This window comes from Pituophis catenifer, unplaced genomic scaffold (assembly GCF_029215685.1).
Source record: "Pituophis catenifer annectens isolate HBS135680 unplaced genomic scaffold, rPitCat1.0.hap2 SCAF_1, whole genome shotgun sequence".
NCBI lineage: Eukaryota > Metazoa > Chordata > Lepidosauria > Squamata > Colubridae > Pituophis > Pituophis catenifer.
The window spans coordinates 64,752,800-64,779,126 of NW_027256881.1; the positions used below are offsets into that span (position 1 = coordinate 64,752,800).

General features: G+C 38.0%; 1 protein-coding gene across 2 annotated transcripts; it reads left to right on the plus strand.

The window, feature by feature from the left end:
• The first annotated feature begins 1,708 nt into the window (after positions 1-1,708).
• Positions 1,709-26,298, plus strand: MEMO1 (mediator of cell motility 1). Of its 2 annotated transcripts, XR_011600806.1 has the most exons (10): positions 1,880-2,028; positions 13,020-13,101; positions 15,209-15,277; positions 15,838-15,950; positions 17,696-17,807; positions 18,959-19,101; positions 21,560-21,636; positions 24,184-24,288; positions 25,653-25,868; positions 25,967-26,298. XR_011600806.1 is itself a non-coding variant. In XM_070950406.1 (9 exons), exons 1-9 carry the CDS (start codon positions 1,968-1,970, stop codon positions 25,782-25,784), a joined length of 894 nt encoding a protein of 297 aa, XP_070806507.1. In that variant the 5' UTR covers positions 1,709-1,967; the 3' UTR covers positions 25,785-26,298. The 2 variants fall into 2 exon arrangements, 1 of the variants encoding a protein (XP_070806507.1); XM_070950406.1 differs by having other exon boundaries at positions 1,709-2,028; positions 25,653-26,298.
• The last annotated feature ends 29 nt before the right edge of the window (positions 26,299-26,327 follow it).

Genomic DNA, 26,327 nt, shown 5'->3' on the forward strand with positions numbered 1-26,327 from the left:
ACCGTGCATAGGGAGTCCCAATCCAGAAAGGGACGCAACTGGTGGATCAGGAAAACCTGATAAAAAGCCCCCCTGGCCACGGCTGTCACATGTTCTTCTAAGGACAGCTGTGCATCCAGGAGGACACCTAAATTGCGAGCCCTCTCCGTGGGGGCCAACGATTCGCCCCCAATAGTCAGAGATGGCACCAACTGACTATATTGGGACGCCGGGAGCCACAGCCACTCGGTCTTGGACGGGTTGAGCTTGAGCCTGTTTCTCCCCATCCAGATCCGCACGGTCTCCAGACACCAGGACATCACATCAAGGGCATCATTGGGGTGGTCTGGAGATTGAGCAGGAGATTGGACTAGAAGACCTTCAAGGTTCCTTCCAACTCTTATTGTTCTGTTCTGTTCTGTTCGGTTGTTGTTCTGTTCTGTTCTGTTCTGTTCTGTTCTGTTCTATCAGACTATTACATGCACCCTGTGAGGTGAGTTGGACTGGGAGAGAGTGACTGGCCCAAGGACACCCAGCTGGCTTTCATGATTAAGGTGAAACCTGAACTGTGTCTTTCTTTCTAGGCTGGTGCTTTAACTGTTTCTGGATGAAGATTATGCTGACTGAATGTTCAACAAGTATGTCAATATTAAACCAACACTGTATGAATGTTAAATATTTAAATAATTAGACCATCCTTGGCTGCTCCAAAATAGTAAGTATCTCAGAGCAACTCATGTCTGATAATAAAGACTGTCACTGCCTGCAAAGCTGAAATGTTTCCAACATAACCTTCTTCTCAAATTTCTATGCTGATGTGATTTGTGGAGATACTGAAATAGATTATTCTGAATACAATAAGGCAAACTTTAAGGTGCTGAATATTAATAGCATCGATCTAATAGTAAACTTGTAATTATTTAAGACCTTCGCTATGCAATATCTTATATTCTCTTTCAGATGCAAAGAAATTCCCTTCTCCATCCCTTTAACAAATTAGAAACTGAGCAGCTGCCAGAAACTGAGTTAATTTGGAAGCCTTCATATATGCTGGACTTAAAACTTCCAGTACCCACTGCTAGCTGCACACACAACGGACGTTGTAGTGCAACACATCCGGGTGCACCACTTCCCGGAATATTGAGCGGCGACATTCTTTTCCGGGAATCCACCTTTTTTGCATTCTAACTTTCGAGCGGACCACGCAGAGCACAAGCTGCGACTCTCGCACGCGCTTTTTCACGCCCTCCCTTGAACAGCTCTTCCTGCGCCCCCCACCCCCCATCGATTTAGTTGGCATCCCTCTTCTCCCCTCGAGGTGGTCCCGCCTCCTTCTCTCCCAAATCCACCTCTTCCTCTAATCTTCCCTTCACCTCAGAGACACAAACCCCCCAATCAGGGAGGCCAGATGCCATCGCCACGGCAACTTCCCTGGACCAATCTTAAGTGATCCCGCCCGCAACCTTCCCTTCATCCAATCGAGAGGAGGCTGTTCAGAGAGCTGCCCAATAGGAAGCTGCGATTATGCCCGTCCGGCGAACAGGGAAAACCATTACCCAATCGTCACAGGACCTTTTGCTTTCCTTTGCCCAATGGAGAGCCACGCTGCTCTAGTTATTATGCCACAGGAGCCGAGTTAGGCCAAACCCGGCGGCTGCCGCCTGCTCTGTGGGTATCGCCCAGGCGGCGGTTGCTGCCTTGGCCTTTGTCCCCCTTAGGCTCTGCCTTCCTCCGCCTCCTTTCCTCTCCTCCGCTGTCTGCGCACAGGCCGGCGGATCCTACGGGCAGCTTCGAGTGCCTCGCTGCGTGCCGCCTCCACTGCCTTGCTTTCTACCCCGGGGTTCCTCCAGCAGCACCGTTTCCCCCTTCCCGGGGGTTTCACTTCTGCCGGGGGAGGAGGGGGACTCAATACCGCCGCGGCCGGACTCGTCTCCTGCCCACCCCCCTCCCGACACTCCCCCAACACCATAGGCGGCTCAGGCACCAAGATGTCCAACCGAGCGCTCTGCCGGGAGGCCAGCCATGCCGGCAGCTGGTACACGGCCTCAGGTACGAGCTGGGTCACAAGCCTCGGTGGGTGGGTGGGTGGGTGGCGGGTGATCTGCGTGGCCTGCTTGAGCCACGTTGAGGGAGCGGCGGAGGGTCTGTCGGGGCGACTTTTAGCCCTCAAAACTCTCCCTTTCCTTCAACGGAGAGCTGCTCCGCTGCTTTATGCTTAAAAAGCCAAATCCGTCAATCTCGAATAAGTGGCATGTTAAATGCTGAACGGTGGACGAGAATGAGGGTAAAACGGAGGCATTGAATCCGTGCTCGTTCCCAAAGACCACTTGGCCACACACGGAAAGGCGGATCGGTCAACTTATCGCGGCGGCGTTAGCTGTTGGCGATGCCCCGTCCTACCTTAAATTGCAGCCACCCGGAGGGGGGGGGGAAGAGAGAAAAAAAAAAAGTCGACTGTCAATTCACCAAAGTCCCTGTCCTAATAAGGCTGCAATCTCGGACGCGTTTGCTGGGAAGGAAATCCCATTGAACCCGGTAGGGCGCTGCCGAGCTGGTGCTTAAGCTGCCGTGACATGTAACTTCGGTGTGTGCGATCGCCGCTAGGGAGGGAGCGTTTGGCCGAGGAAGGGGGTGAAGAAGACGTGTTGCAAAATCGCCCGACGTTACCCTGCCAGGAAGGCGCCTGTTGCTTCTGGGGGTGGGGGGATGGTATAGCAGCGATTAATCGCGGGAGCCGGCTTGGTTTAGTGCGGAAGAAGGTTTCTCCCCCATGATCGCTGGGGCCGGGGTGGGCCTTTGACTGAATCAGCACATTTTGCCGGGAATGCCGGGACCCTCTTCTAGATCTCCTCCCCCCCCCAATTAATCGTCCTCTGCCGCCCCTAAACAATCACCTTCTTGGACTGCCGAGGATCGATTCCCAAGGAATCGACAGAGCCTGGAGGAAAAAGATGTTCCTCTCTTAAGGCTGGCCCCGGAAATCTCCCCTACTTCTCTTTATAATATTCTCCCGTAGAGGAAGTGGACAGCGTCTTTCAGCGAAGGTGCCTAGGACAAAGGACCGATGAGGAATCCTCTTGGGTGGGGGTGGGGTGGGGGTTTCGTATAGAGTCAGGGAACCGACCAAGATCCCCGAAGTATGTATGTGAATGAAAAGGGGTCATTTAGGGTAAAGCGAGGGAGGGGGCGAATTGCATTGTGGGAACGCAGCAGTTGTAATTCGGGACCAGGCTAGTAGGCATTTGTCTCCTCGGGCTTCTTCCTTACTGTCTCGGGTGGCAACAATTTTGAAAAATACATCTTTAAATACTGTGTTGAAATCCCATAGAATTGAAGATGCCAGTGCATGCAGGATTTAAGGTTTTGAAAGGTTATTTTAAAATCTTATTGTTAGTTCGTATTTGAATTTTTGCATCATACATGCAGTGAAATTGTAAAGAAGACAATGCTTTTAGGGGGTGCATTTAGCTGTCACTTGATTTCCAGTATCAGTAAAATAACCAGTTATCAATATATTTTTTCTTTCTCCCCCACCTTTGTTTCTTATACAGTAGTTTCTTGAAAAAACGTGCACAACAGTGCCCTCTGCAGGATGTAAGATTCACATTGCCTACAATATGATTTCTTTCTGTATGTGCTCATCAGATATTTCACTTGGCCTAAAAAAAACTCTCTAGGGAAAGATAAAGCAGTGAAAGCAACACATACTTGCTTCATCTAGCTTGTGAATGTATATTCTCATCTGAAAAATGTGATAGAGAAAGGGGATACATCAGTTTTTACAAGCATATAAATAGCACATCTGCCTTCTTGCTACTTGCTTAGAAATTTAAACTAAATCTTTCATGGCAGCAATTATAATTTAGTTATATAGCATGCGTTGCTTCTTTTAGTTTAAAATTTTTGCAAAATGGAATACAGTTTTATTGTTTAGGTATCTGGGAAGATGTGATGATTGGAAAAATTGAGGGCTTCTGCAATTATATAGGAGTAATAATTTTAGCTGGTATATAGCTGTCACTTCCCAGCTTTTCTTAAATTAAATGTTCTTTTTAAAAAAAAAACAAAACCTGTGAATCCATTTCATCCCTTTCACATATATTTTAATGTACTTACAGTGATGATTCAGCAGAAGCATCTCATATTTACAAATACTCTAGTTTTCTATCTCTTCATGGGAGGTCAGGAAGTAGGACTAATTTTAAGCCAATTTCTGCATTGGATGATATATTGATCTAAAGATTATAAAGAAGCGTAAGCCAATCTCCCATTTGGCTACTATGTTTTCACATCCATATGATATACTGGGCCTCCTTATGTGGATTCACCAACATTAGCATTTCATGAAAGCTCAGCATACCACTTGTTAAAAATTAGGAGATAAGGTTGTTGGAGCAATGAAGAGGCTGTTTGTATTGTTTGTGGCCTTAAATGGCTAGCTATATCTGCTGCTGTTTATACAGCATCTCCTACTTTTCTTAGCCCTTTGGAGTTCTTCTCACAGTTTGCCAGTAGCCTCCTCTTTGGCCTTCAATCCTAAAATGAAAAGTGGACTGTAGTTGAGTGGAAGAATGCAGGTGGAAGGAGGAATCCTTTCACAGGCAAATTCTATTCTCAGCCACCAGAAATGAAGCTTGTAAGGAAGGAGATTTCCATCTTTTCCAGCTAGAAAGCAGGCTTTAAGGCTTTTTTCATCACTTTTTGTCTTCTAGAAGAATTTTCAAAGGAAATGTTCAATCAACTCTCTACTTGGGAACCAAGAATGAGAGAGATCTAGAGAAAGAGCCCAGAAATTGTTAACAAGCACTCTGTCCACTATAGTATACAAAAATGTTTCCTGGCTATTCTCTGTAGGCTGATTGATATGACAGCAGGAGATTGTAGCTACCTAGCCAAGATGGCAGATTAATGCAGAAGATTGGGAAAGAGCTTGATCAGACCTCCAGGTGGCCACAGCATGGAGATGAGTGGCAATGCTGGCTTCAAGCCTGTGAATAACCCTTCAAGGTTGAAGGCCAGTTCCTGTACCACAGAAAACAAGGCCTTGGACAGGGCCATAATGTGGGCAAGTCTATGAACATCCCACCACATATTACAATGGGAGCACTGAGCATCAGAAGGCTGAGGCTGATTAAGAGACCAACAGGTCTCTTGCCAACCCAGGATGGCAAGAGAAAGTAAGAGAGGATGGCTTCTTGAAGCTCTTCCTCCCATGACAGCTGAGAAGGCACTGGGGAATACCTGTGAGAAACTAGGGAGGGTCTATTCTGAGCCTCTTGCCTTGCCCAATATCCAGTTGCCCAATATCCAGCTGTAGGCTATGGTGTTTCTTATCTGATTACTCCTTAGGTAGGATTTTTTTGCCCTATCTCCCAAACTCTTTCCCAGATATCATTACAGATTTAGAGGTTGCCTGAACCAACCAACAGTTGAAAGCCAAACTTGCAGCAAAGCCCTTCTTTGGGAATAAACTATTAGAATAAGCAATAAGTATTGATAAGTCTGATTTTGCCTATAGCCCAATAGAAGAAAGAAAGCAAACACAAGAGATGCCCTGCATCTTCTTTTCACACCAAAGATCAAATTCCCTACTTTGTTCTGGGCAGAAGATATTTGGGTGATGTACCCTCTTGGATTCCCAGATTCAATAGCCAAAACGTTGCCAGCTTTAGCACACAACCAAGGTAGACATTTCTCAACTTGATTCCGTTATTTTTTAAGTGGTCCTATAACTGCAGAAATTCAGACACACCTATAACCTCACATACCAAACAGGTAGATTGAGAGTACCTATCGCAGAAGAGATCTACATTGGGGTTTTTCCCCTATTTTCTTTCCATTGCCAGAATACTGTCTTGAACTGAACTCTGGGCCTCAGAATAAATTTATCAGACAGTAAAGCTTTAAAATAGAGTAATTAACTTTCTAATTTTGATGGGTTTGTCAGAAATTTATCTAATATCCCAACTAGGAACCCTCCCCCCTCCCCCAAATGTTCAGATTTGTATGCAAAAGTAATCAGCTTCACTTCACAGCTCTCTCTGAAAAAGTCTGGCTTTGTCGCTGAGGCTATTCAAAATGTGAAAATGGCTCCTCTGGGCCATTTAAGAACCATAGGCTCCACATTTATAGTTACTTAGACAAGCTGCTCATCATAATGTCCTCTATGGCAAGCTCAGGTTAATGTGCTACTGTTTCATACTGCCTGAATTTAGCTAAAATATGCTGGCACCATCTAGGTTGATTCTACATCTGCAGTTACAATTAACAAAGAGGGAAGGAAGGTTTTCTTGACTCAGGGATGCAGTGCCAAGAAAGAGAACTTACTATCTGAGTGATTGAACCTTGTAAAGCTCATAAGAGCATGATTATCACAGCATTGAATTTCAATGACAAGCCAATAGCTCTACTTCTAGGTATTTCACATGTATTTCACCTCTAGGGACATGCTCCTGCCATCTCATTTCCCTACATGGGTCTTGTCAGTAATATATACACGTTCTTAGTGATTCCCCCTGAACTAATTTTCTGTGAACTTTTTTTACCAGGAATCCAGGACTCTAATAGCCCAGTGGATGGTTTGAAGGTTTAGGGAGGTAGGAGTGTTCTTGGGAACCTGTACATGGTACTTCTGGCCAGAACTTTGCTTCATTGTTTAGAACACTTTCCAGATCTCATTGAGCCCAAAATGTGAATATGACTGTGGATCTAATGTAAATGTAGATTAGACCAGCAAAGGAATGATTGTTTCCTACTAAAAAGAAAATTGGGGAAATGAGTTTCCTGTCCCACAATTAACAGGTGAATTGGATAATACATAATCCTGGTGTTCACAGTCAACAAGAAAATGTTTTCCTTGTTCTTAGCACTTTCTGTACAGGAATGACTGTTGGCAGACTTAACAGCAGGAGTAATGTTAATAAGCATTTTAAGTAGCTGTGGAGTGGAATCACCTATCTCTAAAAGACATTATAAAATATATGCTCATCTCCTCAAACACAGATTTGGGGCACCCATAATAACAACTGACCAACCTGTGAATAATGCTGTGGTATATCTTAGATCCATCTTCAGGGACCAAGAAAACCAACAGTATTTTGTTCACTAGGAGATTTTGATGATCTTACTCTAGTTAGAAAGAGAAGCATATTAAGAAAGTGGTCCCCAGTATCTAGGATGTGCATTACCTTCCTATACCGTGCTATTATATATTCTTCTTCTGTTTCCATGTGTCCTACTGGTTACACATTTGTTATAAAATACACAATAAAATAGAAGTTTAATCACTCAGCTGAAGTGAATACATTGCTGAAGGAAGGAGCCTTCTTCCATAGGCTAGGAAGAAGCTTAAACTCTGTTTTCTAACTAGAAGAGATGGAGCCAGTCCTTTCTTAAAGGATCTGTCTTCTGGTGACCTGAAAGGTACTTTATCATAAATCAGGCTACTATGCTAATGGCAGTGGATGAAGTTAGATAGCACTGTTTGTCTGAAGACTAAATTTATAGTGAAAACTATTTATCTTCCTGGACATCATACTTTTTATGTTTGCTGTAAATGGGAGGCCTTAGATTACATACCACATATGTGGTATGTGAATCTTCTTTGTGGGTAATTATTCATTGTGGTGGAAGAGTTGGTATAAGAGTCCAGTCTTAACTGTAGAAGCAAGAAGAAAAAAAATGAACTGCTGCTTACTTTAATTACTTTGTTAGGAAACCCCTCATGATGTCTTTTCTCAGCTTTGTTTTAGTTATATATATTTTAGATATACCTCTATCCACAAGGTAAAGTGAGCTGCAGCTCACAAAAAGTATGTCTTTTAATAAAAATTGTTTGAAAAGGTGTTACTAACTAGACCATTTCTATTTGTTACCAGACCCGTTCTATTTGCAATAAAATACATCTGCATTTCCTAGTTGTTTAAAGGTATAGAGTAGGAATAACTAAATCAGAAATTGATCAAGCATCTCTTTATGAAGTCAGTTTGGAAATTTTTGGACTGTAGCTGGAGTTGGAAAATTTAATGTAGAGGCAGAAACCCCTACTACATCACTTGAAATAAAGGAAGATTTTTGTTCCTATTAATAAATTCTCAGTGTATATTAGAGAAGGAGGACAGGGGAAATAGAAAGACAGAAGGGCTGTTTTGGCAAAGCAATAAATATAATTGTTCAGCAGTCTAAATTTGAAAGGGAAAATTATTTAGAGGACAGAAACATGCACATTGCAGTTATTGGTTTCTTAAATCATATGCAAAGCTTATGTGAGTTAGGAAAGGATGTAGCTTCCTTAAGGATTTGCTAACAGATGTAATGTTTGTGCTCTACATATTTTGAATCATGTTTTCCCTTTTGAATCCATATTTTTGCACAGTCCTAGAAATAAATGTGAGTCTTCAGTTGAAGAGCAGAAGCTAAGCAGTATAAATTTGGAGAGACACACAAATTTTATATGAATACCTTTAGATTTACTTTCTCTCTTCCATACCTGGTCTTGAATACAGTGCATGTGGAAATTAGAAAAACATGTCTAGGTGAACGAAGCTTTCGTTTCCACAAAACTAAATCAGAGTGCTGAGGTTTCTTGAGACAAATTATAAGTTTAAATAAATAAAGTAATGGATTCTAAATGATGTGGAGATACTCCTATTGTGTCCAAACTTGTATGTACTGCAGAGTAAACACATTCCCTGCTCTAGGGAGTTGGCAGCAAGGCAGAAAACTGAACTGGCTGGCTAGACAGGTTTGCTGTGGTCTCTTGCTTATTCTACAAAAAAAGTCTGACATGAGCTCAGTGATTACAAAAGAACTTGTATACGCCAGCCCATTTTGCTGAAGCAAATACTGATTAAGCACCAAAGTATAAAATGATCTGCAAGCAAATGTCCTTTTAAAAAGAGTGTGGTGACACCTTTGGGACCATCAACTTTATGTGCATATGTTTTTAAAGACTAGAACTTTCATCAGGCACAAAGAAGTTTAACCACAATTGACAGATTCTTTTATTTTTATTTATATATATATATATGTCTGTCTGTCTATCTAGAGCAGTGTTTCTCAATCTTGGCCCCTGGACGATGTGTGGACTTCAACTCCCAGAATTCCCCAGCCAGCAGAGCTTGGGAGTTGAAGTCCACACATTGTCCAGCGGCCAAGGTTGAGAAACACTGATCTAGTATGTGTAACGGAAAATACTGTAAACAAATGAGAAAAGATCTATAAAAGTTCAACATTTGACAATTCAGTGTAAAATTTACAAATAACTTCTGGATATTTTTACACTTTCTTGGATGGATTGATTAACAAATGTTAAAATATTGTCTATAGAGTTTTATTTTGAAAATCTTAAAAATTGCACTAATTTTTTTTCTTTTGTTTGACCATTTTATGTTGTAAATGTTTCTTTTTATTTCTCTGAAATGGTGATGCTATCCAATGAGGGCATATGAAGAAAGAACTTAATTTCAAATAGTGTCACATCAAATAGAAATCTGTTGTATTCCTCTTCTCTTCTGGTTGTCTGAGTTGTATGTTTTCCTCAAATGGGAAAAGTTCATCTATTCAAGAAGCATTTTGCTTCTTGTGCTATTGCTGCTTGCATTTTTTAAATTTGCATTTATCATCTAATATGATATACTATTAAGCATTGTGTGTATGTGAACCAGTATGCAGAAAAGGAATTAATGCTATGCAAAAAGGATGATAGATAGATGGACGGACAGACAGACAGACAAACAGCTAGCTCAGTGGTTTTACTTGTTTCATTTGCTAAGTTTATATTGACCTAAATTGTAATGGGTTTGTTTCACTTTAGTTTATCAGATTGAATAAACACTGCATCTTGTAAAGCATTGCATGTGCTTGGGCAAGTTTAGGCAATTTTAGTTGATTAAGTAAATTGTGATTGAACAAACAGTTTGGCATGAAATGCAAAACAAGTCTAAACAAAAAACAGACATGCCACATTTTGGTTTAGTTCATTGTTTAAGCCAGACTACACTTTAGTCTGAGCAGAGTCTGGTTTTTATTTTATTTGTGTTCCACCTTCCAATTCTGATGAACAAATAACATGCCTGTTGAAATTAAAATACAAAATCATTATAAGCAATTAAAAACATAAATTAAAATTATTACTGTTACTTTTAACATTAGTTAAAAGTTTTGACAATGAAAGTTTGGTGGTATAACTTCTTTTTACAAATGCCTAGCAGTGGGGCAGAATGCAACTTCTGACTGAGTGCATTCCAAGATTGGGAGTAGCACAAGTGAAGGCTCACTTCTATTGTCAGAAAAACCTCAGATCTTAATAGCCAGATAAATGTAGACAGTCAAATTATAAACCATTTAAATCTGTCAAGGTTGGTAATTAAGATATAGTTTGTTTATATCACGCCATTTATATTGGATGTCTTGAGGAAACTTTCTTACCTAATATCAGAGTATTTGCTTTCAAAATTATTTTGTATTAAAATATTTAATAGTTTGGTATACTTAAAATAAAAAAATCACTCTTACTCAGTGTTACTAAATATGGATCTCTGCCCTTGTTATTCACAGAAGAGTCATTTGGGTTATGATTAGAAATATATTTACAAAATACATCTGGGAGAATCAAGATGACTTTGTTGGAATTCGACTGTATTATAAATTCAATCATATAAATATAATATTCCTAATGACTCTTTCTATAACTCTATTAAACATCCTCAAAATTTAGTTTTTGTCAGTGTTTAGTGTGATGTAAGTGCATAAATAATAGTAGTCTCTTAAGATTTCCAAAATTTTGTTAATATTTTAGTAAAGAGAATTAATCTGATAGGCCCAAAACAAGTCAAATGCTAACAAACTTTGGGATAGAAACAAACTGCTACATGATTTTGATATTTCAGTAACAAATAGAAGATTTCCCAGAATCCAAAATAAGAGTAGTAGTCAAACATTATTTTATATTTTTCTTTTGACTACCCTTACTGAAACATAGCTAAATTGTAGTTTTAAAATAGATTAAATAAAATATTTCTTCGGGTTTATTTTCTAAAAAAAAAGCCATACAACTATTGCTTTATTGAGTTTCTATTCTTAACAGCAAACTTTGTCTGTTTATGACAGGTATTAATCAGTGAAAATAAAATTTGGTAACATTTTATAATTACTAAGTGACTACAGTTTTCTGTCAAGTTTTCTCCTGACACCGAGATAACAGTCTTCTAATATTGTATAATTAGGCTACACCTCATTTCTTCCTCGTTCTACATGAGTAACTACATTAGTAACTCTTGACCAAAAATATAATGGAAAACATATTCAGAAACTTGTGAAAGGTACTGAAACATTATGCAAATATAATGGATTTTAAAGGGCACTTCTAAATCAAATATTTACCTGAAAAAACGTTAGCATTATATGAAAGTGCTCATCCTTTGACAGAAGAGATCACTTTATCTGCTCATGGACATATAGATCTTAAATCAAGGATTTCTGGGAGTAAATTTAAGTTAACTTTGGATTCTGGAGTTGATGTGGAGAAATGTTGGGAGAAATGCATTTAATATAACCATCAGATAACGTCCAAAGAAAACTTGTTTTCACTTTCTGCATTGAAATAGGAATAGGATTTTCACAATGGTTCAATGTTCTGTTCTTTACTCTTCTTAGCACTACTGTGTTCATTAAAGTGGGTTTTAATGTGCTTCTGGTAGGCTACCTTTCGCCCTTTAGATCTTCTGGACCATAACTCCCATAATTACTGGCTGCTGGCTGTACTGGCCAATGCAGCTAGGCATACATTTGAGGAAAAATTGTTGCATTAAATCAATATTTGAAAAAATGAAATGTTGATGGCATGGTAAATACTAACACATTTACCATGATTTTAATTATTAGAGGCAAATTGTCTAAAAAAAGTTTTGCTTTTTTCAGTCATGCCTTAAGCCAGACTTAAAACACTGCTCATCGCTTTTTAAATACTATCCATATGGTGCAGTTTATTTTAATATATTTACCAGTCCTCTCAAAATTGAAATTTTAGCAACTGTAGTTATTGGGTATAAAGTAATTGTATTGGGGAATATAAAGTGCATTGAGAGGGTGCATAGAGATTACAGAGAATATACTGTAGATGATTTAGCCAAGTCACAATAAACGTTAAAAAGCATCTTGTTAAAAAGATGCTCTTCTGAGGAGATGGAAAAGTTATCATCTAAAAGATAGCCGTTCCTCCTGGATTTAGTATTGGTGGAAAGATTTATTTTGCAAGGCAGTTTCAAAGTGCTCTTAATCTAGCATAAAAATAATGGTTTCTCATTGATAAATGTCTCCTATCCATCACAGTAAGGGAACTAGTTTTCTATTCTAACAATGAACAATGTTAATTTAGTTGTGAACTCCAAACAGCAATTTATAAACCACATTCGAGAGAGGCTATGGCAGATGTAAAGTTAATTACATTCAGCAGTGTGCTAACTCAGCAGGTATTGTTGATCTTAATATGTTTGGATAGTATTATCTGTACACCAGAGGATTATCTTCAATGACTGAGTATATGTTTCTGGCCAAGCAAAGCTTGGAGAAATAATGACAAATGAGGTAAATGAGAAGCTAACTGTGGTTTTAAAACTACAATATTCTTGTGATCTTTGCCTCATGCTCTCCTGTTACCTATGCAAGAAATCTGATTCTTTTTTCTTTTCTGGGTCTTCTTTTTCCCCAGTGTTTATTGGGTAATAAGTTATTTGCACCATTTTAATTTACATTTGTAAATAAATATTCCATTCCATTTCATTCCATTGGTATTAGTAAAACTAATGCATCAGTAGATCAACTTTGGCTAAAATACAAAGCAGGAAACATTGACAACTACTTATTGGTAACTTCAAAATCCCCTAATGGGTTTTTCATTGTTAAATACAATAGGGTTTGTTTGAAAGTCAAGCTTGTACTGTTTTAAATTATTGCTGGTAAAAGAAGAATTAAGTACATGGGAACTATAACAAGGGATAATTTTTTGTTAACATTGTTTTAAAAATCTATTTTTTCTGTAGGACCTCAGCTGAGTGCACAACTAGAAGGTTGGCTCTCTCAAGTACAGTCTACAAAAAGACCCGCTAGAGCCATTATTGCACCGTAAGTTTTTTCCCCTCTTCCTCCCACTCACTGAAGATTATAAAAGGGCTATCCCAAGAATTCATACAAAGACGTTAGAAAAAGTTACTACTCCCCTCAGATAACTAGAGGGAGCAAAATCTTCCTTATCCCAATCTGTATTGATTGGATAATAAGCTAGTCTTATTCCCTGACTTCTTGGTGGCAGTTTCTTACCATTTATTGTAGGTTGACTGTTGAATTACAAGAACAGGTATACTTTAATTGCTTTAATTGCATTGTGACAATTAGCTCTGGCTTATTCCGAACTCAGTCTGATAAGATATCGGTAGCAATTAGTTTATGGCTATGTGTGAGGGCAAATTAGTTTGAAAGATATAAGAATCGGTCTACTTCTTTCTTATTTTTAATTTCTTTTAGAATAGCTAACCATTTCATGAAATTAGGCATTTGGAATGGGCAAATTAAATCTTTAATCTAAATTAAAATATCTATATTATATTTATATATCTGTTTTTCTTTTAGCCAGGTTTTTCCTACGTAACCAAGATTTTTCTACAGCCCTAGCTCAGTGGAGTCACATCCACTCGATTCTGGGTTTTTTTCTTCTGGCAGCCAGCAAGCCCTATGCTGCCCTATGCTGCCTAGTGAGAGACAAAAAGAAGAAAAAAGCCCAGAAGAAAAAAAGCCCAGAATCGAGTGGATGTGACTCCACTGAGCTAGGGCTGTAGAAAAATCTTGGTTACGTAGGAAAAACCTGGCTAAAAGAAAAACACACATAAAACCTACAAAAAGTAAGAAAATATCTATCTATCTATCTATCTATCTATCTATCTATCTATCTATCTATCGATCGTACTTTTCTCTCCATAAGACGCACTCAACCCCCCAAAAATGGGTGGAAATGTCTGTGCATCTTATGAACGAACATTGCATCACAGACCATGAAGTATATTACCTCAGGGGTCCCCAACGATGGACCGGTGCTGGTCCTTTGTGAATAACAGCTGGGCCATGTCGGCAGGGTCCTTTTACAGTGCTGAACCCCGCCTCTTCTGTCTTTGTCATTGCCCGCCTTTTCTATCTCTTTTCCGCAGTGCAGGAGTCAATAGGCAGAGCTGGCCCATGAGAGGACACCTATCTGTGGTCCTCTCAGGCTCTGCCTGATATTTTTTTTCTTGTTTTCCTCCTCTAAACCTAGGTGCATCTTATGGTCAGGTGTGTCTTATGGAGCAAAAAATATGGTGTGTATATATATGTATATATATCGACAGACACTTCAATAGATACTGGTAATTAGTCAAGCAATTCTTATTATTAAGAATCCTTTTTTTATGTTCATATTATTCTTTTCTCAAAAATATGGTTTTTTTGAGCCCAAATCACAGGAAATTATACTTTGAGTATTATACTTTATACTTTATCTTCTGCTACTCAATTGAATAGTGTTTAGAATACGTGAAATGTTAAGTCTTCTGAGCAATCTTTTTGAGAAAGCAGAATATTAGTATCTTCAAATCACTTTAATCTTTAATTAAAATATACAGATGTAATTTTCTTTTCCTGTGCCTAGAGTTAACAATATTAATATGACATTAATACCAGGACAGAGGATTTTTTCTTTCAATGAGTCTATTTACCCACCCCTATCCCCAGCTAACTTTTCAGAATCTGTATGCCTTTGGCATGACCAGACAGGCATTCCTTGTTTTTCCTGTCAGGAGGAACAAGGACAGATTCCAGGAACTCTTTTCAATATAGTTCAATCAGCTTGAAACAGTAGCTCCCAAGGAGGCCTGATTTTACTTGCTAGTCCCCTTTTCTATAAAAGAATTACTTTTGAATGAATAGCCATCATCGCACTGAGTTGGATCAGGAGGTCTTGGAGGCCAGATTTGATCATCACATCATAGTTTTCTCACTGCTAGTACCCACCTTATTTTCTGCCACATAAGTAAGCTTTTTGCCTTGATTTTTAATACTTAGTTTGGAGCACTCACCTGATATCCGTATATTGGCCTAATATCTACTTATCAAACTCAGTTATATTTATTTCATTGAGATTTTTCTACAGATATTCAAAAAAAAAAAAAAAAGCCTCAAAGAAAGTGTCTTTTGTTTTTGGCAGACATGCAGGATATACTTACTGTGGGTCTTGTGCAGCTCATGCATACAAACAAGTGGATCCTTCAATTACGTAAGTAGCATTCAAGTAGATTCTTGTCCTAAGTACTACCAGATGCAGTTTGTATAGATACTGGTTAAGACAACATAAAATTATTTAAGGTGGATTTGTCAGGAGAGGAAATCTGTTTATCAGAGTTACAAGCATAATCAACTGGATCCTAGAGAATGTAGAAGACCTGTAGGATTTTTTACTGATGCTTTCTTTTTCAAATACTTGTCTAAAATCCGTTTTTTATAGATGGGGGAATCATCTTGAATTAAATGGAAAGCAGTGCACGAAGTTGCAATGGAAAAAAGAATCTGAAAGATTTATTCTGTGTTCAGAAGAAGCCTTTGTATTGTCAAATATCAAATCTATATCTGTCCCAATGCAGATTAATTTTTCCCTGGGATTGTGCTTGCCAAATTCTATACAAAACACTTCATGTGATCCAGAAGTTATGTGATTCAACTTTTCACAATCAACCACATTACAAATATAATGTGGAAATTAAACGAGGGAATCAGACCTCTTGATGTGCTTTAGTTATGAAATGTTTTACTCATATGCTTTTTCTTATTCATCTTCAGACGGCGAATCTTCATCCTTGGGCCTTCCCATCATGTGCCCCTTTCCAGATGTGCACTTTCCAGTGTGGATATATATAGAACTCCCCTATATGATTTGCGAATTGATCAAAAGGGTAACTGTACACAATTCATGCAATACACAAACAAAATCAGTTCTTAGCAAATTTAGACTATTTTTCTGAGACTGTCTTCTACATAGTTTATCTCTTAACTATTTGTACAAAAAGGCAGCTATATTGAAGCAGACGGTTTTAATGCTTATTGTTCCTTTTATGTATTGGCTGGGTTTGCATAGAATTTTAGCACACAAAAGACTGAATTCATATAGTGTATTAAGTCAAAAAACAAACCATGTTAAAGCTTAACTCAGTGCGTGAACTGTTGGCGACTGTCTTAGGTATATTTACGTGTAAGTATAATTTAATATTAACCATAGTGCATGCCACACACAACACAATTTACTACAACCTGCAGTTGTTTACCTATTATATTTCTCTGCAGCTACTTCTCTACATCTTTGGTAACTGGCAGTTGCCAGTTCCAAGATTTTACGTTTTAAACAAAAATGCAGGAGCATATCTAGTCAGTCACAGATCATCCAGGTGTGGAGTGAGCAAAGTCTAATCCTTCCACCAGATCGTTTAAAATAAGACCCCTGCGTGGAGTGATTAAATAAACCTGAACAATGGAGATAACGTCAATGGAAGCGATTCTGCTTTGTTGCTACTTTTGTTTTCTTATCTCAGTTACTGCATTGATTGATGATACTTAATTACACCAAGTTAAGGTGAAGTGGAAGTCACATCCAGACTAGGTAAGCTGTGGCTATGGAAGGAGTAAAAGTTATTCATAGCCACATGAAAACTATATGCCTGGGTTCAATCGATACACTAAGTCTAATCGCAAAATGACAAGTAAATGTGTTTATTTCCAATGTATATTTCTCTAATCATTAACTACATTTTTCAGCTGGGAGTCCCATATTAAGCTCATGGTTTAAATTAGAATGTGCAAAACTCATCAATTTGGGAATAGGACATTCTGAAGAATTGAGAAACATCCCGCTCCAACTCCAGATCATGTCAAATATCCTACTTGACCATATAATTCCAGGGGTGATTGGTACTTTCAAGGGTATTATAAAGTCTTTCACCTAGAAGCTGATTGAAGTGTTCCAGATGAAATGCTCATTTGGAATCCATTTTCTGGGATACTTAGAACTATCTCTGGTTCATAGAATTTACTTGTAGAAGTTGTTGATTCACGCCCTCAATGACATGGTCCTGTTCTCAGATTGGTTAATTTTGTGCATATCTAGCTCTAAGTAATGTTTTCAATCTCACTAGCTACAAAGCAATTTGAGAGAAACAATTGAGACAAGCTTTTAGATTCTAACAAAAATTACTAGCTATGTCTGAAAAATGTCCCTTACTGTATTTTATAAACGCTGTTAAATGTGCCATTACTCCACAGTTGTGTCTTTATTTTATACAGTTGAAATCTTAACATTAGTGTTCTCAAACCTGAGCAAATACAAATCAAACTAATATATTTCCATATGTATTATCCTGTTTTTTATGTGTGTAAATCTTCCCCTCAACAAAATACCACTTTTAATTTTTTGTTTGTTTGGAGTGCCCTGTTTCATTTCTCGGGTAAGTCAGGAAGGGGTGGGGGGACTTTCACCAGAACTACTGTGAATAGCATTCTTACTACAGGCTATGGTTCCAGTGTTAATTCTTCAGGAATCATCAGTCTAACGTATAAAGTAGAAAAGGGGAGGGGGGTTTATGCAACTGTTTATCCATTTGTTCCTTTTTTTTTTTTTTAGTCTATTAATATATTTGAAATTTTTCAGTTTATGCAGATCTGTGGAAGACTGGAATGTTTGAGCGCATGTCTTTGCAAACAGATGAAGATGAACACAGTATTGAAATGCACTTGCCTTACACTGCTAAAGCCATGGAAAGGTACACGGATCATTTAAAAATTGCAGATATCAAATTGCATGTATAATAATAATATAAATAATTATAGTAATAAATCCATCTTCTCAGTTATTTAATAACATTGAATACATTTATGTCTTCAAAATCCTTAGGGCTTTGATGTACCAAACCAATTAAAATGAGAGGACTGTGAACTGAAACTTTTAGACACTTTTAGAAGAATAGAAACACACAGAATTGAGCAAAATAGAGTTTTCAATAGAGAATTTTTGTCCTTTTAATAATAAAAATATGTGCATTTTTAAATAAAGTGAGATTAAAAGATTTGAAATCTGTAAATATTCTGCTCTTGAACTCTACTTAGCTCATATGTGTATTTTTTGAAATAATTTGGAATGATTGGCAAAATTAAAAAAGTGTTACATGGATTAGCCTCCAATCCCTCATTACTGTGTGTGCTGCTGCATTCTGGACTAGTTAAAGTTTCTGGATGATATGTAATTGGGTGTAATTAGCATAGAGATGATACTAAACTCCATACCAACTGATGACCTCCCCTAGTCATTTTATGTAGATGTTACAAAGGAACAGTGAAAGGCTTGAGCCTGAGGCATCCCACATTGCAGGGTTTAGGGCTCAACTTCTCCTAACAACCGTGCCTTGAATGAAAATTTATGGAATGTAAATTGATGATGCTACTCATTGCTGCACCCTATTATTTTTTTAATCACTCCTGCAGTTTGTCTTTTTTTTTTTCCTGACAGTTTTGGGCATGCTTCCTAACAAACCATTAATTTGCAACCAAGAATATTTTATTTTATTTTTTAACAATATATCTTGAGTCTTTGAGGTTGATGCTTTGCTTTGAACAGATTAATTTACATTGTTTTTTTGTAAATTAGAAGAATTAGTGAACTACAACCAGGTGTCTCAGGAAAAGAAACATTACCAGGCACCTTGACATCTGTGACTATCATATGTGGTATCCTGGCAATCATTTACAAGAAAGTCAAATCTAAAAGTTTTTTGCCAAATGTGCCAAACCCTATTCATTGTCAGGAATAGTGAGACTTTTGCAGGGAGCTAACCAGGCCCTGCAGAATCATTTGAATGTGAGGAAAAACTTAAAATGGCACCGATCAAGTTTTGAATCCTTTTTTTCTTCTTTTTAGCCATAAGGATGAGTTTACTATTGTTCCTGTATTGGTTGGAGCATTGAGTGAGACAAAAGAACAGGAATTTGGAAAACTCTTCAGCAAATATTTAGCAGATCCTTGTAATCTTTTTGTGGTTTCTTCTGACTTCTGTCATTGGGGTAAGTTAAATTATATATCTGAACATGTTCACAAAACAACTTGTTTAAAATTAACCTATTTTAAAATAACAAACCTACTTCAGCAAAATAAAGCAAAACATGGTGTTGTCCATTAACGTTCCCCAATTTGTTGCCTTTCTATTGTGATGAATTGTTATCCATAATCTACAGTATACTATATGGCGATTATAATTGTAGACATCTAATGCAGCTGATGAGCATCAGGATGGATGGACAGTTTATTCTATTTTCTTGAATACAAGTAGTTCTCTGATTATGATGACAATTGGGACCAGAATTTCCATCACTAAATGATGCCGTTAGAAAGTGCAATGTCATATGACTGCATTACTTAGTGACGGCAATCCTGGTAGTCCCAGTTGCTGTCATAACCCTGGGTCTAATCAGCACCCAGTGGTCCTGGGAGTCCCAAGCAAATAGGTTTGTGGGTGAGTGTATAGGTGCTACAGGGAGGGCACTAAAGAGTGCAGGCAGGCAAAAAACTTCCTGCCAGCTTCCCCATTGATTTTGTAGGAAGCCAACAGGGAACTTCAGAAATTGTGAGCGCATGTAATCTGGGGGTTCTCCTGGACTCACTGATCCTGCTCAAAAGGATAGGTAGCATCTATGGCTTGGAAGGCTTTTACACACCTTTAGGTTGTGTGCCATCTGTGCTTGTCCCTGGACCAGGAGGCCCTGATCACTGTCATTTATGCCCTTATAATCTCTTGCGTGGATTATTGCAATTCCCTCTACATGGGACTGTCATTCAAGAGCATTTGGAAGCTACAGCTGGTGCAGAATATGTCAGCATGAGTAGTAAATGGTGCTGGTTACTTGATATATAAAACACCAGTAATACCTGTGTTTTTGTTGCCAGTGTGCTTTTAGGAGAAATTCAAGGTGCTGATTGTCATCTTTAAAGCCCTTCTTGGCTTAGTTCTGGGTTACTTAAGGGACTGTCTCTCCTCAGTTGTTTCTGTCTATCTGATCCAATCAAACAGAATCAGAATATTTTTGGTCCCATCAGTCAAAGAATGCCAGTTGGTGGGGCCTGGAAGACATGCTTTTTTCGCTATAAACCTCCTTATGAAACATTCTCCCTCTGGAGATGAGGATGCTTCAATCCTGCTGGCCTTTCCTAAGGCCCTAAAGACCTAGTTCTGTGTGCAGGGACCTACTTCTCAATTGTACTGTATTGCCTGTATTTAAATGTGTAATAATGGTTTTTATTCTATTCTAATTCTATTTGCCATCCAGAGACACTGAGATGGATGACCATATAAATTGGATGGATAGATGAATAGGTGGGTGGGTGGATAAACGGATGGCTGGATGGATAATTACCTTAATCTTTCTTAAGCAGGAGGCCATACTTCTAAAGATTGCATTCTTTTCCCCTTCTCTTAACTTTTTTTTTTATTTTCAAAAAATAGTTATCAGATTTACGCTCAAAAGCGTTCTTAAACATTCAGGCTGTTGCTTTTCTTTGCAATATAAATGTGCAAACCATCTGGACGGGTGCTTCTTAAAATGATCCTCCCAACCTACTGCTCAGGATGTTGAGTTACCCATGTCATTTGAAGGCTTGTTTTACTTGTTTTAAACAAACTCTTACTTCCCCATGCACTGATGATGATACCTAGGGTGGTAATGAAACATCTGCAGAAAAACAACCAAGTTCAGAGAACACCATCGTAACAACATCGTAGCATGTGTGTGTATATATATATAGAGAGAAGGTACTTCCACCAGAATTGCCATAAAAGCAAGAAAAAACTTCAACACTTCAAGCAGTTGAGTTTAAGCAGTAGGAAAGTGCTTTATTTATGTTTCCCTGAGTGGTTTGTACAGCTCTATTTCCAGCAGAGTAGCTTCCCATTTGTTTTAATTAAAAGAAGCATTAGCAATTAAAATCAGTGGGCAGGAAGCCTGGTGAGCAATAAAAGAAATGTGTGAAGTCAGAATAGTGCCTGCATGCACATTTAACAGTCAGGATTTTTTGTCCTTAGAGGTGAGATGCTTGTACAAAAGAAATGCATTCTGCATGTGCCAAAGTATTATTAGTTGTGCATAGAATAATTCTATCATTGTAGGATTTATAGAACTTTTTCAAAATTTGCATTTTTTGCTTGTGTGTTTCTTCCTCCTAGGTTAATATTTCAGATCTTTCAATATAGCACATACTTGGGAATGTGGTTTGGGGATGTCTTTCTTCAGTTTTTACAGAGACATTTTTGGTGTGCTTTGGAAAAAAGAAATTTCTTACAATTGCCAGTGTTCCAGAATAACACAAATTTTTGTTTGTATGTATAAAATTTGTGTTATTGTATGTGTATGTGTATATATATGTGTGTGTGTGTATTTATGAATCAAAATGTAATTCTATTTGACTTGCCATAAATATGTATATAGCTAATCCTTTGGTCTTTAATTTCATATGGCTTTTTCTCTTAAGGTCAGAGGTTCAGATACAGTTACTATGATGAGTCTCAAGGAGAGATTTATAGATCAATTGAACACTTAGATAAAATGGTAAGTGTAAATATCTCTTGCACATTTTTTGTCTTGAATCTGATCAAAGCATTACCCATTATATCTTTTATATGCTTTGCATGAACCAATTCATACTATAGCTTTTGTTTGTTTGTTTGTTTGTTTGTTTGTTTGTTTGTTTGTGGCTTATTGCATTGTGTGCACATATCCACCAACATTTGTCAATCATGGTTATTTATTAGAAATAGAATAACAGAGTTGGAAGGGACCTTAGAGGTCTTCTAGTCCAACCCCCTGCCCAGGCAGGAAACCCTACACCACTTCAGACAAATGGTTATCCAACATCTTATTGTATGAACCCATACAGCCTCATTTTATTACAAGCATTTTTATGCTGTTTGAGGCAAACAAGTCTAAGCAAAGTAGAAAAGCTAACTAGTGGTAGTATTAAAAAAAAAACACCAAATATACATTTTGTAAACAAATTCACTCTCAATAGTAGCATTAGAACAATAAGGAGTGCCCGCATATGTCCCAGGAACATTCTTCATTGATTCTTCAGTTCCTGAATGACCACTTAAACAGTCAGGTTTTAATGAGCTTTCTCGTCGTTAACAACAAGAATGCTGTCTTCTTGATGCCAGTTTGGCAACCAATAAAGCCAGAAAACAAATAGAGCAGTTTGTTGCTTAACTACCAGTAATCCTTTGTGTATGTGATTTAGCCACCAGTCAGGAATAGGCAAGTAATAGTCATTCATTGACAAAATAAGAAGATTTGCTGAAATTGGGAATAAAATGACAGAAATGTAGCTTTAGGGAAGATTAACATGAACTCACAGTGAAGGTCTAATTGGACATGAATTACAAAAGCAATTGGGGCCTGAAGATGGATACTAGGGAATATAAATACACATTAGAGTGTAGATGTTTTTAGCAAAGAATTATTTGAATTAAAATAAATAGCACTAATACTTGGTGTGATAGGCAGTATAACTTTCAGTTACATATGTGTATGTGTGTATTATACAACCTTCGATCCCCTGGATGATCATTTCAGAGGTATTTTCCTTACCAGATTCCTCAGTTTCTTCAACAATGACTGAGCGTCTAACGTTCTGCCTTCACTGGAAAAGTTCTTAAAAATTCAGGGAGATATTCAGAGATCAAATATAGCCCATGTTGAACTGTGTAGCAAAGTAAAACATCAGCAGTTGATCATAGGAAATATGTATAATATTTTGTATTATGCCATAAATAGATGCATTATCACATTTATGTCATAAATGTGTTATTATAAAATTTGCCAAATTTCAATTCCATGAGAGTCATGGTTCAGAGAGAGAGGGGGGAGGGGGAGGGAGAGGGAAAAAGAGAAAGAGAGCACCCATGCAAAGCCCCCATTTTGCTAGGGTTGAACTGCAGTTTATTCGTCCCCATCCAGGCATTAAACGAGGCCTCCCCAGTATCCCTTGGCTGGCCGGGGTGGAGATATATAAGTTGAGTGTTACTATATATTGATGATATCTCATCCTGTGCCATTAAATAAAGGCACTAGAGGTTTTATGTAGGTGTTAAATAATAGTGGGGAAAGAATTGAGCCGTCAGGAACCTCTTCAGAAGAATACCATAGTTGATGGCAAATCAAGGAGAAGAAGGGTGGATGAACTATTTCCATCCCAGTCCTTCCAGTGGTTATCCACAAGTGGGACAAATGTCATTTCAGTCCTATACCCGACCTGAAACTTTTTTGATTCTTGCCATTAAGACTGCCAGAAGGAGTGTGCTCTTACCTTTCTGCCCTCCTTCTGGGTACTGATAAAGTGGCTGGATCTTCAGTGTAGTTCAGCAGGGCCTGAAGATTTCAGCACCGATCCTTACCTATAAAATATTGTTTTATAAGTATGATTATTTGGCATTGAGACACTTGAATGAAATCAGTTACAGGAAATTGTCGTAAAGCTGTTCTTGTCCTAGGCCTTTCACTTTATCATTGGATGCGGACTCTGATATTGAAAATACAATATAGAAGAAAGTAATTAATAGAACCTGTAAGAGAAGAAAATAATTGCTGCTTTTGTTGGTGAATCACAAAAACTCAAAATACCCAATGTCACTCTTACTACTAGTTTTTAATAGTAAAGTGAATATAATCTATAAATGCTTTTTCCTCAGATATAAACTATTGGGGTCCTTGGTCCTCTGGGCTTGGTTATTTTCTTGCAGACATTTCATTGCCAATTTAGATAACATCATCAATGCTAGTAAGGAGTAGGGTTTGTTCTCTATATATAGGTTTTATATATAGTATTAGTGGCTCATCTTGCCAGCATTGCTGGGAGTAATCAACAGCCCAATCAAGGAACCACCAAGATCTCTTCTATAAGAAAACAACCAAGCTCAGAGAGCTTCAAGGACCCCACACTTCAACCCTGAGCTAAGTAAGTTATGTAAGTTATTACATTCCTAGTGTACCATGATTTGGTTTTTATCTGTCAATCATATTGCCAGTTTTTCTTTTTGTTAAATAATATATTTTATATTTGAGGCATTTAAAAAATAACGATAACTTTATAATTCTCCTCAGGGTATGAACATTATAGAACAGCTTGACCCTGTGTCCTTTAGCAATTACTTGAAGAAATACCATAATACAATATGTGGAAGACATCCTATTGGTGTTTTATTAAATGTAAGTACTGTTGTTAAATGAAATAATGAGTACAAGTTTTCAAGTTATAAATATATAAAAGCTCTTCGTGCCCTCAAGACTATCACTTTCTGATTGCTTTTGCCTAATCGATAAGATCTAGCAGGGTTGGCATACACCAGATCCATCAAGAAAGCCTTGCTATTATGCAGAACAGTGGCTGTTTCTCTGTGGCTGTCCCTGGTCTCTGGAATAGCATTTCTTCTGAACTCCATGTGACCCTGATTGGGTTTATTTCAACAGGGACACGGCAGGGTGATTTGTAATTTCATTGATATAGGGCTTGTACTGTTGTTTCCCATTGTGAACTATCCCATTGTGGATAGTTATGTTGGCCATATTAACTTACTGGTGGCTGTTTTAAATAATTGCTGTTTTTTTTATCCCTCCTAGAGATGCTTCAGTAATTGAGACAGCTAATAAATTTATTAAATAATAAAATAATTTAGGGAGTTGGGGAAGGAGAATCTGCAAGATAGAACTGGTAGAGATTCTGAATTTTTAAAATGTCCCTTTCATTAGTGTAAAAGTCCCACCAACTAATTTTTCAGTTGTAATTTCATCTAGCTGTGGGATGGAAGAGCATATCCCTTGGGGTACTTGCAAGAAAAAGTTCATAGAGCCAATAGAATTGCACCCTTATGTTTGCCAGTTCATGGAGGAGTAACCCCAACTTTACCATGACAAGTTGATTATTCATCCAAAAATGACCAATCTCCCTGTGAAAAAGGGATGAAGCTTTTCTTTGCCATCTCTATTTACGGTATATTCTTGGATGTGGGTGGATGGTATGTGTGCATGCTGAATTTTCTGCGTAGATCAAATAAAATACAGGCATTCAGAAAAAAACCCTTTGTGTTAAGTTCCTCAGAACTCAGGAAGATTCACAATTAGTAGAACCATGGGACTATGTGCCTCACTATATGAGTCAGGAGTAAACAACATGGTGCATTCCCAAACGCATCCTTTGTTCTCCCACTTGACTTTTAAAAAATATTGTTTTAATAAAAACAGTTACAGCAGAAGATGGCGTGTTGTAAAGTGAACATAATCTTTATTAGCAGGATTGCCTTTGGGCCCCATTAAGGTCCAATTGAGATTAAAAAGCACTCTTAGAGTTAATTTGCCTTCTGACAATCAGTAGTGTTTTTAATGTGTTCCGAAGTAAATTTGTGCATCCACCTGCCTCAGTTTTCCATATGAATGGTTATTTCACTAACCATGAGAAAAGTTGTTCAAAGTTCTTGATTTGGGGGTGGGGGGGAGGTATTCCTTATTAATGTGTAAGAAGTGTCACCAATGATCTGAGTAGTCATTTTATAAAACTTTCTTTTTATTCCATCTAGGCTATCACAGAACTCCAGAAGAATGGAATGAACATGAGCTTTTCATTTTTGAATTATGCTCAGTCAAGCCAGTGTCGAAACTGGCAAGATAGCTCAGTGAGTTATGCAGCAGGAGCATTAATGGTCCACTGAACCTCTGACTACTCAGGGATGACACCTGCACACTCAATGGGGTCCCAGCCTTGCCCTTGCAAAGATGCAGTTCCTGATCTTTGGGTATACTGAAACCTCAAACTAATAGAACTCTTCTTTTTTTCTAGTAGGTGTAGTCCTTCCTTAGTTACAACTCATTTTAAAAATGCTTTCTTGTTTAGGACAAGGGAGGAAGGCTGGTGTCAAAATGTTGTGACTTCTAAAAACCAGTGGCTATAAAGGTATGGTGACAGACGGTCCTTGCAAAATACAACATGTAAAGCATTTACCACATCCCAGATTTGCACTCTGCAGACCTGTGCACATACTCTGCTTTCAGAATAGTTTTGCAAGTTTAAACAGAAAAGGATGGAAGCTTTTTAATAAAAAAAAATGCATTTATAAAAGATCCTGTATTAGAATATAATAAAACTCCAGTATAGTCAATTACTACCCGTGTTGTACAACAAATATCTTCTATTTTAGTTGCTAATAAAGGGCTGCACAACCAAAATGGCTACATGTGATTCATTGTATTTTTTG